The 15,740-nt window shown below is 43.6% G+C and overlaps 2 protein-coding genes across 4 annotated transcripts in view; one reads left to right on the top strand and one right to left on the bottom strand.

Annotated features, from left to right (window-relative positions):
• The window catches only part of ATG13 (autophagy related 13), a 44,140-nt gene extending 40,024 nt beyond the window's left edge, over positions 1–4,116 (top strand). The window contains exons 14-18 of the mRNA XM_015407224.1: positions 7–67; positions 411–488; positions 664–780; positions 1,378–1,506; positions 4,028–4,116. Of these exons, the coding sequence (XP_015262710.1) occupies positions 7–67; positions 411–488; positions 664–780; positions 1,378–1,506; positions 4,028–4,105 (463 nt within the window). The 3' untranslated portion in view covers positions 4,106–4,116. The remainder of the gene's footprint in view (positions 1–6; positions 68–410; positions 489–663; positions 781–1,377; positions 1,507–4,027) is intronic.
• Positions 4,117–8,805: 4,689 nt separating this feature from the next.
• The window catches only part of ARHGAP1 (Rho GTPase activating protein 1), a 51,338-nt gene continuing 44,403 nt past the window's right edge, over positions 8,806–15,740 (bottom strand). For all 3 annotated transcript variants that reach the window (XM_015409112.1, XM_015409266.1, XM_015409188.1), the window contains exons 10-13: positions 15,514–15,591; positions 14,931–15,059; positions 14,610–14,713; positions 8,806–12,352 (exon numbers count right to left, since the gene is read on the bottom strand). In XM_015409112.1, coding sequence (XP_015264598.1) covers positions 12,173–12,352; positions 14,610–14,713; positions 14,931–15,059; positions 15,514–15,591 — 491 coding nt within the window. In that variant the 3' untranslated portion in view covers positions 8,806–12,172. The remainder of the gene's footprint in view (positions 12,353–14,609; positions 14,714–14,930; positions 15,060–15,513; positions 15,592–15,740) is intronic.

The raw sequence follows: 15,740 nt of genomic DNA, 5'->3' as shown, positions 1-15,740 counted from the left end.
ACATGATCTCTTGGAGGCCATCTTTGTCAGGAAGGTGGGAGCCTTCGTCAACAAACCTATCAACCAGGTATTTGGAGCTCATTCCTCTGTGGCAACTTCATGATGTACTGTTTTTCTTGACACAGGAGGCAGAACTCTGCATTGTTGACCATTCCTCTGTGGCAACTTCATGATGTACTTTCTTGACACAGGAGGCACAACTCTGCATTGTTGACAAGCAGGCCCTGCCACTGTGTTGGATGCAAACTGAAATAATTTATGCATCCTTTGGATTTCAGTCACTTCTGATCTTGGGTTGGCCATACTTTCTGTGCTCCTACCTTTAAAGATTTACAGCAGCATGTTGCATGCTAGGTAAAACAGCAGCAATTGACTGGGACATTAAGAGTCTGTCTTTTGGACCTTTTCAGGTGACCATGGCCAGTTTGGACATTCCTTTTGCTATGTTTGCTCCCAAGAATATTGAGCTGGAAGATAATGACCCCATGGTAAGAAATGACCGGCCTTCTCAGTTCCCCATGGTAAGAAAAGACAGGCCTTCCCAGCACTGTGGGTCTAATATTTTTGACTCAACATTAATACACCTTAAAAAAATCACATGTGCTTAACTTTCTGTTGCTGTCGTTTGGATGTGTTGGTATGACACCTTTATTTTTTCTACAGGTGAATCCTCCTGATTCCCCAGAATTTGAGTCTCCCCTTCAAGGCAGTCTACATTCGGTGGGCTCCAGCAGTAGCAGTGGTGGGAACATCCATGATGATTTTGTTATGGTTGATTTTGTAAGTCCATGCAAGCCTATATGCATAGACAGGTCTTTTTGGTAAAACAGAATCTAAGTCCTGAGGCAAAATTGGAAATTGATTCCTTGAACAAACCAGGCTTTGTCGTGAAACAACACTGGGTCCTATGAATATTTTTGTTAAACCAATGCATACATCCAAGATAGATGTTTCCAGTGGCCAAGAGAATAATGTGATACTGACCTTCTTTCTTTGCATTCGCTATTCTGACACTAGAGTTCAGAGCAGCAGGGTTTGGGAAGAACCTAAGTCTGTTGTAGAGTTCTAGGACTGAAGCCCAAATGTTATCTGGTCCTGCTTCAAATGTATTATGTGCAGACTGATCACCACAGATTACCCTGAAGCAAAAGTGGCATCTAAGGAGGCATTCTACAGTAGAGATGCCCACGTGGTTCATGTGACAGGTTTTGACAGGAAAATAAAAATAAGGAGAATGTTCAGCTTTTTGCAGTACACTGTTTCACTACCAGATGAAACAGTTACATGTATTTTATCACTGGTCTCTTGCTAACTATGATAGCAAAACGAAGTCTGCTATGTAGGGCTCACTGACCATCTCTATCTCCCTCATTCTAGAAACCAGCATTTTCTAAAGATGACATTCTTCCAATGGACCTGGGGACATTTTACCGTGAATTTCAGAATCCACCTCAACTTAGCAGCCTCTCAATTGACATTGGGGCTCAATCCATGGCAGAAGATCTGGTATGGAAAATTTGATTTTGGTTCTCAAGGGACATTGTTTCCCACAGTGTTCTCTTCCGTGCTTAACTACTTGAACAGCTTTATAAGATAGGAGAGGAATTATATGAATAGGTGATTTGCAAGTATGTTAAGACAACTACTGTAGCACAGTGAAGAGATGAGAACCAGGAAATACTCAGTTCAGATCTCACCTGTAAGTAGATGATATAAGTAGATAGCAATGGGCAAATCATTCTCTCTCAGCCTCCCCCCTATACCCCAATTTGGGCATAATAATATTTACCTACATTATAGAATTACAGTAGGGATTTCTGAAACATTATTGTATTTGAAGGGCTATATAAATGCTAACTACTATTACAGTTCTTGTGGTAGATGTCTGTATGCCTCAGACCCCAGTCCTTTGGAATAAGGCAAAAGCAGGCCTAGTATAGGATAGCACTTTTGATGGACTACAAAGGGTATTTTTTGTGGGCTGTTAGTTTGTGAAATGTATCCTTTTGCTGCATGATGGATCTAAGGCACCATTATAATCTCAAGGTTCCTCATTGTCCTAAAGGGGTATAATCTTTACTGAGATGTCAGGTCAGAATTTGTGCTTGCTCTACAGGGAAAAGATTGTTAACCCCTTTTGATTTTGAATGCAAATTCCTTGAGAACAGGGACCAGAACTCTAGGTGTCATGTACACTGATGGCACTCTATAAATAATAACTTTGTATAAAAATTCCTGAGTCCCTTCTTTGGCACTTCTTTCTTGAAATGGAGCACATATTGACATTGGTAGAGATTCAGGTTAGATGCCCATGTATTCTGCTCTCCCATTGTCACTCCTTTATAATTATGTTACTTTTGTGCTTTTAATCAAGACTAAAATGCCTTAGTGCTGAGTATAAGTAGGAAGTGGAATTAGCTGCAGCTTGATAAACAAGGACAGAGTGACCTGATAAGTAAAAACACTGAGTGGCAACATCTGCTGTCTCATTTCCAACTATACTATGTACTATGAAAATCTAGGTTCACATTAGGCAAAATCACCATTCTTTGTACTTTTTTGGTATTTTTTTTGTAATTTTAAAAAATATGTGGTGTGTGTACCTGGAAGTCATGGCGAACTCTGCTGACTGACCCCTACTGGAAGCCTGGAGAATATTCAGAGAGGTGGCTGAATAAAGCCTGCCTCTCACCTCTGGTATTTCAAGGAGGTCTCCAATCCAAGTACATGCCAGAGTCGACCCTGCTTAGTTTCTGAGATTTGACAAGATCAGGCTTGCCTGGGCTCTCCTGGTCAGGGCAGTTCTTTGTACTTCTTTATTGTACTTGCATCATTTTTGTAAGAGTTTGTTGTACTACCTTTGGCTGACTGAGAGCTGTACATTTGGGTGATAAGAGACCCTTCCTGATGTGCATATCTCCTTCATGCAAAAATTACCTTGCATGTTCTGAGAATGTGGATCATGAAAGGACTCGCCCCTCGGGATCTGGCTACAGTGACCCACTGTAATTCTCTCCATGTGGGACTGTCCTTGATTCTAGTCTGGAAGCTGCAGCTGGTGCAGAACGCAGCAGCACAGGTGTTGACTTCATCGTCTGTGCGGACGCGGATCCACCCAGTGCTGTGTGAACTGCACTGGCTGCTGCCTATTGAGTACCAGATCCATTTCAAGGTGTTAGTGCTTACCTTAAAGCCCTATACAGCCAGGGGCCTGCATATCTGCGAGACCTCCTCCCGAAGGGCTTTACAACCTGCCAACCAACATCTTCTGGTGGTCCCTGGCCAAGGGGATGTCCATCTTGCCTTGACTAGAGCCGAGGCCTTCTCAGCCCTGGCCCCTACCTGGTGGAATGGGCTCCCATATGAGATCAGGGCCCTGCGGGACCTTATACAGTTCTGCAGGGCCTGCAAGACAGAGCTCTCCCCCCACGCTTTTAGTTAGGGCAGCAGGCATCCCTCCTCTCTACTGGGCCTTCCCTCAGCGGGTCAGATCTGTATTATCATTTAAGGACCCAAACTCAAAATAGATTGCATCTGAGACTTTAACTATGATTTGTATCAGAGGAATGTTGCTGTATTTTATTGGGGGTTTTGTTTTTCATTCTTTGTATATTGGGTATTGTGTTTGATGGAGCCCACCCTGAGCCTTCTATGTGGGGAGGGCACAATAAAAATCCAAATAAATAAATAAAATAAACTGCTGCCAGTCAGAGCAGTCAGCCAGAACAGGAGAGCCCTCAACATTGCTGGGCACAATAGGAGCAGGATTAATTTTGACAATCGTAATAATCTAGATTGGGAAGTGGAACAGGATAGTGTAGCCTAATCCCGTCAAATCTCAGAAGCTAAACAGGGTCAATACTTGGATGGGAGACCACCAATGAACTCTTTGCAGAGGAATCACTTGTATTAAAAGCCCTATGGAGTCGCCGTAAATCTTCTCTTTTTGTGGAGGAATTGTGCGTGCATTTTGGGATCTAGGTGCTAGGTGTTTGTACCTGCTCAGAATTTTTCTGTCTCTTCACAGGACTCACTGCCAGAGAAACTGGCTGTCCATGAGAAAAATGTCAAAGAGTTTGATGCCTTTGTAGAGACTTTACAGTAAAGCTGCCCCTCGACCACAACAGCAGTGAACTTCCTCTTGGACACCCTGGAAGAGGAAGCCTATAAATTCTGCCTTCTTTAGTGTCTTGTTCCTCTCCCCCACCCGTTCATTTAGTGAGCACGGATTGCTTTCCTAAGTCAGATGCAGATACAATTCCAAGTGACTGGGCATAGCTCCTGTTCCTCCCAGTTTGGGGTTCGTGCCTAATACAAAGTATTAGGAAACAAGAAGATCAAGCCCTTTTCTCCTTTCCTTCTCTCATCAGTGCTGAGAGAGACTGCAGTGCCTCTTCCTCCACTGACAGGGTTCTAGTATTTGGTTTTCACAGAGCCACATTCAGTAAAACAAAGCAAAAAAGAACACTGAATGTAACAGTCCCATGAGCCTCGGAAGTCTGCCTGGCATGAGTGCAAATACCAGAATTGATCTGGTTCCTGTGAGTGCAGCCAAGGGACAGGAGCAAGGGGCCATTGTGTACTTTTAGTGCCCTAAACAAGGCAGGCATACTGTTGCTGATCAGTGTTTGGAAGCAGGAAGTGAGTGGGGTCATTTTTCCTGCCTGATGTTCAAATAGGAATTAATCCATAAAAGCTCAAAGAGGTGCTGTCCACATCTTACCTACCAACACAATCCAAATAAGGCCAGAAACAGAATTTGGGATTTGAGGAAGATTCACTCTTAGGCACCTTAAATTTTGCTGCTCTATCGTAAAATAAATGAGAAATATTTATTAATGTAAAGGAAACCTATATTTAAAGAAAAATTGTATGTGATGTTTTCACTTTGTTATATAGCCATACAGGCTGTTGTATCCTTTGTCACTTCAAAACTGGTGTATCAAACAACCCTATTCCACAGCAAAAGCACCCACCATGGGTTATAACCATCATTATTTATCTTTGGAACAAACATGGGTATTCTGGATGTGATCCATCCAGGGTCTTTGGTTTGGATCCAGTGGAAAATTTCTGCCAGTGGCAGACAGGGAGGCTATTTTTCAACTTCCCCTGCCTGTGGCAGTCCTCTGGCTCCCCTCTCATGCTATAGATGGTCATATCCTGTCCCCCAGGAGCAGCATTTTGGAAGCCATGTTGAGGTGAGAGGCAAAGGGACTCTTGCTGCTTCTGTCATAAGAGATTTTGCATGGGATCCAACTGGTTAATTCAACTCTGAGGACCCATGAGTGACAAAAAATAATATACAAATGCTGGTGCAGAGATGTTGCAGGCAGTTTCTAAAAAGCTGGTTTCTGGCATGCTTGTAAAATAAGCTTGCTATGACCTATAGTTAGCTAGAAAAGAATCTTGTCCTCAGAAGCACATTTTTATGAGATCTGTGGCACTCTTTTGGATTGGCTAGTTCTTGTTTGGCTAAAAGTTTTATTTTTGTAACAGGCTTGCTGTTAAGCAATATGACTGGCTGGCATTGTTGAATGTTTGATCTGCCTGCTTTGTATCCTTCACCAAACATAGGGAAGAGGATGTTGGACTCTGAGCACAACCTTCTTCCCTTTCCTTGTCAAAAGCTATCACACTCCTTTCAACTCTTCCCTACTTCTGCCTACAAGCACAGACAGTCTTTCATATGACTGTGGACATCATTAGTCTTGAAGGACCATTACAGCTTCCTGATAGAATAGCGAGATGCTAATTTCCCCTACTACACCATTGTTCCATTTGTCAAGATTAAAAAGGGTTTGTGGTTGGTTTGTTTTTTTGAGAGAGAGTGGGGTTTTATCTTCCCATGTAGCTCTGGAGCATTCTGCTTCCTGCTGCTACACAGAAATGAGGTAAGTCTTGATTTTACTCCTTGTCTTTTAGCATGGTGATGTTTTGTATTACCAGTTCTCAGACTGAGGGACACTTCAGACTTATCTAAATAGAATCTAGTGATACTTCAAGTTACATTCAAAGCCGCTAATGGTAATACTTTTACATGGAACCAAAAGTACCCATCTTTAGTACCTCATCATCAAATCCATTTCCAGACCTAAGTAGCTGTCATTACCAAGTGTGATACCAACACTGCCCTAAAAGTCTTCTAGTGAATCTGCCAGAGAAAAATGCCACAACCCTAACTTACATCTGCATACATCTAGAGCCTTGCTTCCCAAGCACATGCCAAATGCTTTATCATCCTAACCAGCCTGGAATGTGAATGCAAGAAAGTTGCATCCCCTGATGGCCCATAAAGGTAAAAGTTCTGGTTTAGAGCTCACCATCATCTAAGGAAAGCTGCATAGCATTGACAGCAGCGCCTGTTCAAGTAAATGACTGCATGGAATGTCATGATGGCTAGTTGGAAAGATAGTTACTGGCATATGGCCTGTGAGGGTCAAGTGAGGGTTGTATCTTGAGCTGCCAAACTAGGTTGCTATATATGTTATTTTGTATACCTTCTTACTGGTATTTCTTTCAACAAAACAGCATTGCCTCCATAGTTCTTCCTTATTGTTACACCAAAATGCTGTGGTGTGTAAAGGACGTTAGCCACCACTGCTGCTCACCCAGATGGTATTCTGACTGTCCAGGTTGAAGCCTGCTGAAATTCTCAGAGCAGAACTACCCCCAGCTACAAATAGTGGCATTTATTCCCAACAGAAAAAATTTAACTGCACACAGAACATGCAGAGTATCGTGTTCTATGTGGTTTTCTGAATGCTGGTACCCTGCATGTTGTAAGAGTAAATTACTTTTGTGTTCTCCCTAGTTAATGCATTAGTTTTGCAGCCTAGATCAGGCCTACTGTAGGAGGAATCCAGCTACTGTTTGGTACATAAACCTATCAATATGAGTTTTATGTAGCTGGTAACTTAAAAAATGCTTTGGTGGAAGGGGAAAGGGTCTTAATTACATATTTTCAAATGATTTCCAGAGTACAACAACATGTATTCATATGACTTCCAATAAAATTTTATGTACGTTATTCTTGTCAGCCAGTGCACTTGCATTCACCTCTGTAACATGTCTTTCCTATGGAAACATTTTGATGTGACAAGACCCTTTTTTCTGTAAGAAATGCATGTCTTAAGTGCCAAAATTATAATGCAAAAGGTTGATAAATGCATATTTCAGAACAAATACGCCCAGCTTCGGGAGACATGTACATGAGATGGAACTTAAGAAAAGCCCTGCTGGATCAGACCAGTGGTCCATCTAGTCACACAGGCGCCAGCTAGTTCCTCTGGATGGTCAACAACATAGAGGCCAAGACATTCTCCTGATGTTGCCTTCTGGCTCTGCGATTCAGAAGGCATCCAAAGAAGCTGATGGGCAGTAGGTTCAGGACAGACAAAAGGAAATACTACTTTACACAGAGTGTGATTAAAATGCAGAATTTGCTGCCAGGGGATGGAGTGGTGGCCACAGGAATAAACAGATTCAAGTAGAATGTCTATCAGTGGCTACTAGCCATGGTGACGGGGGGAACGGAGTTGCCATAAGTCAGCTGTGACTTGACAGCACGCTCACACACACCTCATTAATTTCAACAGGACTTAAGTATGACTGACTTGCTTTGAATCATAGTAGCTGTTAACAGTCCCCAAGAATACCACAAATTAATGTAGATTAGAACAGCCCTGAAGCCTGTGGAACAAGAGCAACATCAATTGAGTCGTCTCGTTTTAGAACCTCGTTACTTTTATTACTAGGTAAATATCATCATTGCTTGCTGAGAGGCCTGCTTCACTGGTCTTTGTGGAACATGACCTACAACCAGGGCTTATTTTAACCTCAGAGTGTATCAACAGTGCCACAAACTTCTTAAGGTTTTGTTTTCTAAAGATGACATGGCAATCAACAAATACAAATACAATACCTTTATTGGCATAAATATGGCAATCAAAAGTAGGGCCTGTGTTGTACACTGGGGTCAATGGAAAGTCCTAGGTCTACAAGACGAGACTATTCAATATATCCACTGACTAGCTGGAAAATGTCACACATCTTTATACTTCTTAGCATCTTGCTCACAGTTTAAATGTACATTATTTCATTTATAAGTTGTACATAGTTAACATATCTATGCCTACTTAGTATCACTAAATTGTCTACAGAAGTGGTCTACTCTGGTTCAGATATTCTCATAGAAACATATTGCCAAGGAGCCTGCCTGAGAGCTCTGGCTTACATTCAGGGAGGTATGGCCTACTGTTAAAAGTCAAGTGCATAAGTACTTTTAAAAACTAAGTCTATAAAACCTTTGATCATTAGTACTGCCAATTATATACATGAGCCTAGATCTGCCATGGGATGGAACTGGAGCAGGCTTATAGATCATTAATGAAATACAGCTAGGTTGAACATGTAAAATACATCTGAATTCCAATTTTTGTGACCCCCCCACTCCTCTTTGCTATGTTGGCCATAGACACAGCAAGTATTGTCTTCTGCTCCAAAGCACCCCACCAACCGAAGTACAGGAGGGCACTGTAAAGGGGCATCTCATTTCGCACTGAGTTCTCCCACTGTGGGAAGAGGGAATCTTTAGGTTTGAAGAGAACCTCCCCAGGCAGCTCGTTGTGGTCATGTTGATGTGGGAGGCTCAACTTCCCCTGGAAAGGATTAGCTTTGTGTTCTGCTTCCTTGTCCACTGGTACTTCTGTGTGTAATGTGGTACTGCCTGCAGTAACCAGTACCTTGGGATTGGTTTACAAAACAACAAATTGGACAGATACGCCAAGATCTAGTATTGGCTTTGGGTTTTTATTGAAGTACAAAAAGTGCAAACTGTGAAATACAAGATTGGTACAATTTAGAAGGAAATAAACATGGTTGTGAATTAATGTCACAGTAAAAACCCCAGCCCTGTACCCAATAAACATCAATCATGAGAATGTAGAATGCAGAGGATAACAACAAAAAGCAAAGCTGTAAACTGCGCATAGTGGCCCCAGTGCTACGGCACACAATCAGGGGGTTATTTGGCCATCGATTCCTCTGCTAACCAGCAAAGAGACAATTACTGTAAGGCATCCAATTGGCCTCAGCTGCACCACTCAAGAACTCTGTTCCCAATACATACACAGGACTGACTGTGAGAGCTGAGGGCACAGAATGTGTTCATGGGGGACCACAACACAAAGGCTTTAGCAGTCAAGCAAAAGATAGAGACAGTGCTCCACCCTCAGAAGCATCAGAGCCATTAACAAACATGAAAACCAAGCAGCAAAGGAGGCCTGGGCAGGTGTATCACTGGAAGATCACAGGAGGACAGAGGAAGCTGTATGTAGCCACGGCTACCTGACCAGCTATCCGCCTATTACAACAACAGAAGCGGGGAAAGAGCGCAACTGGCCCAATGAGATGCTGATCCACCAGCAATTCCAGTGACCTGCTTGGATGCCTACCACCCTGATCTAGACAGCACGCACTGAAGCATTCAAAACATGGAGGAAGATGCAGTTCAGCGCTAACTGGCAAAAACCCAGACCTTTGCTAAGGGTGCATCCAGGTTTAGCACACAGCACTGCAGAACAGTCACAGTGGAAACAGATTTGGAAAAGGCAGAAATGAGAAATAGGTTAGGCAAAGAAGCCACCACTACCATGCACATGTTTCAGGCTTCCTATAGGTCAGCAGGGAAAGAAACAGAGCTATTTACACAGGCTTACTTCCAGGGTTTTGTGACTGCACTTTCATTGTGTGCCACACCCAGTAATATGGAAGTCTGCAATATAGGAGAATAAAAATAGGAGAGAGAGAAAAAATCACCCTTTTTAGGAATTTGAAGTGTGAAGAAATGTTACCAATGCTTACCCAAACCACTCTGTCTTCCTGCCCGAATTATGGTTATTTTCAAGCCGCATCAGCCTTGCTGTGCATCCCAGAAGCCAGACAGCAGTGAACATACCTGGAAGTGCCTGGACTGCATGTCTCCTTGAAAACCATCAGCCTTGCTTTCCTCCCTGGGTACTCTGAAGTAGGGCAAGCAACCCAACAGCCCTCTAGCTTGGAACAGGACCAGAGGTCCCAGCCTGGATTCACCAAGCTATGCCCTGAAAGGCAGCAATTGTGAGCTGGGCAGCCCAACAAGCAACTAAAAAGCAAAGCCACAAGCCCAGTATAAGAACAGTTTCACCAAACAAGCCACTGCCCTATTTAATCATGCTAAGCTGTATTCTGAACAAGAAACACTTGCTCCTGGCAAATCCATATCATCGTTTTTCATTCTTGGCAAAAGCTCCTTATGTCTCAATTGAACAGAACATTGGAATCCCTACCAAGAGCAGAATGAGCTCCTCTAGGTTTGAACCTCCTTTCTATAAGAATTACTGTTTTCTTCACAAGAACTGATCCTGTGTCTTGTGCAGGATGAGCAAGCCCATCGTGACTGTATCTTGTTATTCATGGTAAATTCGTCATTGCCAAAATCCCCTTTTAAAATCATTCTCCCCAAAGCCAAAGCAACAGTTGCAGCCAATAGTGGAGCTGTGGAATGTTGCAATGTTAGTGCCCCTGACAGCGCTCACTGGTAATTTGTCACAAAATGTCTTCCTGCTCAAATCATTCGGAGACAGGAGTGCACCAGTTCTAGGTTTGTATGCAATGCTTTTTACATTTCTCCACAATCCTGTGAACTCCAGATCTGCTATTTTACAAGGTCAGTTTATGGGCTAGATGCAGATAAAACAGCCATAAGACAGCTGAAAGTGAGACACCATGAACATGTACCTTTTAGTCTTAATAAAAAGCAGAAGCTGCCACAGGTCCAACTAGGAAATGGCTGTTCTATAAAAACCAGATTGGCTTAGGACATCTGTGCCTAGGGCAAGTTGAGACTGGCTAAACTTCCTGATCTAAAGAAAGAACGGTTTACATATGCAAAGAACCGTCTTGACTATACAGTAGGATCACACCACTTCTTGCAGGTTCTGGCAATGCTTCTTATCCAAATGCTAAGGAAACAAAGGGTACATCAGATCCACTCAAGCATTGTTAGAGGATCAAGGCTGACAAGCTTACTTGAATGGGAAAGCTCACCTTCCCCCGACTTTGGCACAAGGCAAAGGTTCCTGCAGGATGTCTGGTTTCAACAACCAGCCCTTTGCTGGCAGACAGCCTGATCCCAGTGGGGAGGCTGTCAGTAAACAGGGTGCCTGTGCTTCACAAGAACGGCAGTGTTTAATTTGGACTATGGCAGTTTGGGGAGCCAATACCACCAGGGTACATATCCCTTGCATGATCTCCACTGATTCACTGGTCAGAAAACGCGCGCACGCGCACACACATACAATGAAGAGAAAAGGCTTACTTGCAAGGGTTTGGAGAGAAGCTTTGGTGGCAGGACTGCTGAAAGGCATGGCAAAAGAGGAAAAAACTTCACAATATTGGAAGGTGGCAACCAAACTGAGGGAAACTTCCTAACACCTGCAGTGAGAGCTACAGCTCCATGAAAAGGACAGACTGCTCTCTGCACGAGTAGGGTGACTGGGTATTCCCAGCTCAATGCAGTCTTCTCTAGCCAGGTGCCACAGCCTAAGTATACCCTGTGACTAGGATTCAGTTCTTCTGTCAGAGTTGAGGACACATGTTGTGCTCAGCAGCCTTTCAAAATAAGGGGTTGCTCAGAATTGCAAGACTGGCCTGATTTGGGTAACCTGTAGAACCAACTCTGGGCACAGAACAGGAATTAAAATGGAGTCCTCCTTGTCAGGCACATTGCAGGGACATGCATTAGACCCAATCAATCATAGAAGGACGGAAGAAATGGTTCTGCTGGGGTCCTCTGAAACTCATTTGAGGAGAGCAACTCATGAAAGAAAGAGAAAGGAAACAGTAGCATTTAAGAGCATCCTGTGGTTGCTTACGTCCCTGACACAGCCATAGCAGGGCTCCTTTCCCATGGGTGGGGAGGCCAGCTTCCCACCCCACTTGATCATCTCTCACAGCACACATATTTCCTTGACGGTACCATCTCCACAGCCTTCTTTCACCCGGCTCATCATCTGGAGCTTCCGCAGATTTGGCCACAGCTCCAAGACAAGGTAGAATAGGAAAGGGGGAGGGACAGAGAAGAAGGTGGTCACAGTGGACACATGGTGTGCTAGAACAGACAGGTTGTGGGTCAAGCCTCCATATTTTCAAAAAGCTCCTTCTGGTTGTCCAGTAGAAACTTGGTGAAGGTGTTGATAGGATTGATGGCTTTGAGGGTGATAGCTGCATCTTTGGCCCAGAGCAGGTTTGGGCCAAAAACCACTGCCAAATTAGCGTTGGTCATCTTGTTGATGTCACTGTGAGCAGAGACCTGCATGGGTGGCGATGGAGGTGGGGTGGGGAGAAAGAAACTCCGTTTCAACAATAGAACAGTATCTCTTTGAGTCTGTTGTTCCTGATTTGATTCCCCATGACTTACTGATCTCTATGTTTCACTGCCAAGGAACTCTCACAACACAGAAAGATATTCTAGGCAAGGTTCACTGGAGGACTTGTGGATGAGAAATTGAAACATGGCAACAAGAAATCTTATACTTTCATAAGATGGAGAACCTGGTTTTCAACATATCCTCTTCCTACTGGAAATTAACTATCAATTGTTTGTCTTTCATTTAGACTCAGAGCAACACAAATCATTGGCAGCCATGGCCTCCCGGCTGTCATGCTCATTTTTCTCAGTGCAGGAGAACATCCAGAAGCACAGACAGGAAAGAAAAGTCTCCAGCCCCACAAAAAGTGTCAAGGCCTCCCTTGAGAAAAGGAGGCAGTTCTCTCACCTTTTCCTCATTTGGTTCCAAATCCCCACGTGAGGTGCTAATGAGCCTTTCTACTGTCTTTACTCATTTTTATGCTACTGTTTACTTTTCACACGATCCTGCCTTCAGTTGTACTTTGCACAGTAATTTAATGAGTCTTTATCCTTGGATTGCTGGGAATTCTGGTTTTTATTTATTTGAAAAGTATATCCTGCTCAAGGCAGCTTACAACAAAATCGATAGAACAGCAATATCATACAGTAAAACTAAAACCACAACAAACTTTAAAACACACTAAAAGCTCCTGGAAACAATGCTGCTCTACATTTTTTTTTCCTGAACACTCGTAGAAAACACCTTACTGTCCCTGGCAGCCCATGCCACAAAGTGATGCAACCAGGTGAAGGGATGGCAAGGAGGAGTTAGCTTAAGGAGCGTAACTAGTGTATGGGGTTATATGGGAAGAGAATGTCCTCCAGATCACAAAGGACTTCAATTGAATTCAGAAACAAGCATGTAGCAGTTTAAAAATAGGTGAAATATGCTCATGTAGACTGGCCCCTGATAGCAATTGAGCTGCTGTGTTCTGTACACCTTGAGCATATTACTTTATTCCAAACAGCCGCAGAGTTCCCAGAGCACAGGCCAGCACGGCCAGGCTGGCCAAGTCGAATGAACACTGGTGTGAAGCAGGGGTCAGAATGCCGGACTAGGATCTGGGATACCCGGGGTCTACTCCCTGCTCTTCTATGGAAACCTGCTGGGCAACTTTGGAACAGTAACTGTTTCTCTCAGCCAAGCTTACCCTAGGATCTGGGATACCCGGGGTCTACTCCCAGCCAAGCTTACCTCACACGGTTGTTGTAGTGAGTACAAAATGGAAGAGAGAAGAATGATATATGCTGTTTCTGAGACAAGCAGGATACAGGTAAAATAAGACAAATCAGAGGTAACTGTTAAAAGGCACTTTTGGTCACAAAACCAATCTCTTTCTCAAAAACAGCTGGACATCTGGGTCCATAAGCACTCTAGGATCTTCACCTGGTCTTCCAAAGTCAGCTTCACAACATCCGAAATAGACAAATCTGTATCTCACGTGCAGAATCATTCCTCTCATTCTTTCAAAAGTGAGACTGGGAGGATACTTGGAAATGCTAATATGCAAGTAACAGATTCCTTACCTTGGCTGGTGTTCTACTTTCCAGGCCACTGTGATTTGTCAACCCAGGGGCTATCATTTACCTGTCAGCAAGTTGCCATAGGGTGTTGTGTTACATTGTAACTGTTGGATTGTGCACTGTCCCTTCCCCCCCTGTGCCTTCCTGTGTAGGTATTTACTTTCTTTGGCTTGCTACTTCTGCGGAACTGCTCAAGGTCATGCAGCTGGAGGTGGGATGGAGTTATGGCGTTGCTTTGCTTGTTATGTGTCCAAAGCCTGAGAACTGGACTTGTGTTTATGTTGTAGAACCGTTGTGTTTCCAAGGAATTGGGCGCTCATTTCATCTACATTCCCGCCAGCGGGAATTGGGCTCATTGGTCCTAACCTGGTTCAAGTTCCTTTATTATGTTCCCCTTTGAGGTCTGTAGTTATTCCTAACAATGCTTGTGTTCCTGATCTAACCATCGCTTATTAATAAATTTGACTTTGTTCTGCAAACGTGGATTTATTTGAATGCGTGGGGAATCGGACATTACCTAACACCTGAAAAGCCGACAGCATCTTTGTTTTTTCTTCTTCTTGATAATCATCACCATGTCTCATAGCAACGAACTCCATGGATTAATTATGAAGAGATGATTAAAAGGTCTCACCTGCCCAAGGAAGGTCATCAGTGAACACAGGACTTGGTAGTTCTCCTCTGGGAGAGTTTGGAGTGTTTTGCGAACAACATCCACACGCTTCTCTTCCTCCACATCTGAAAGGGAAACAAGTAGGGTCTGTGAACCAGCCAACAGGACACCAGCTTGAATGGAAAAAATGGCTTACTGAGAAAAACTCTCCAACCCACCAGTACAACCCAACAGGCAGCAGGGGCTCCAAAGGCGGGGGGGGGGGGGAGTAACATATGAATGGAGCAAAGTTGCAAAAGATTCCAACTGCAGAGGCCAAGGAGTCTCTTAGCAGCTACTCACTGTAGAAATTGACAACATCACCATAGAGACCAAAGGTAAGGAGTGGCTCAGGGAGGTCCCGCAAAAAAGTCTTGAGAATCACAGCTGGGAGATGCACATCTTCATATTGCAAGAAGTCCACAGGCAGTCCTGAGTAAAAGAGCAGAAACATGTTCAAAGCTACCACCTAAGCACAGACTTCCAGTGGAAGGGCTGGACTTTCTCTACCACATCAAGTAGGGAAAAACACACATTACAACAAAAAGAAGCAATGGCTCTGCCACCAATCTCAAAACAGTGGCACTCTCATCATCTTTTAAACCATGAAGACCATTTGAAGACTGACATGAGCAATGTTGGGAAACAGAGGAAAGTTTTCTAACCGATGGAAGAGAGAATGCATGCTACTACTATGCATGTGTGACCAAATTCCTGTGGAAGTTCAAGCCAAGTATGAACTGATTAGATTTCTCTAGCCAAGATTCAACGATACATTCAAAGACAAGACATTATGTGATATGCAGATATTCTGTGTGTCAAGGGGATATTAACTAGACATATAAAGAAAAACAGAAGGAAGAAGGGAGGGAAAGGAGGCACTCACCCATGTTGTATTTTTGCTGAACTTCTCTGACAGTCTGTGTGTTTGCTGAACGCCGGAAAATCCCCTCTGTGGTGAGAGCTGGGAACACAGAGAGAGTAGACCCATCACTGGAGAAGCAAACAAGGAACATTATGTTGCCCTTTTCAAATACAGGGATCCCCTTCAAACAAATGCATCTCAGGGCAGTGAAGGAGGAGGAGTGGAAACTTCTATTACTGATCAAGGAA

This window comes from Gekko japonicus, unplaced genomic scaffold, assembly GCF_001447785.1.
Source record: "Gekko japonicus isolate JY-2015 unplaced genomic scaffold, Gekko_japonicus_V1.1 scaffold84, whole genome shotgun sequence".
Taxonomy (NCBI): Eukaryota; Metazoa; Chordata; class Lepidosauria; order Squamata; family Gekkonidae; genus Gekko; species Gekko japonicus.
The sequence above is the reverse complement of the archived record's forward strand: the minus strand, read 5'-3'. Positions and strand labels throughout refer to the sequence as shown.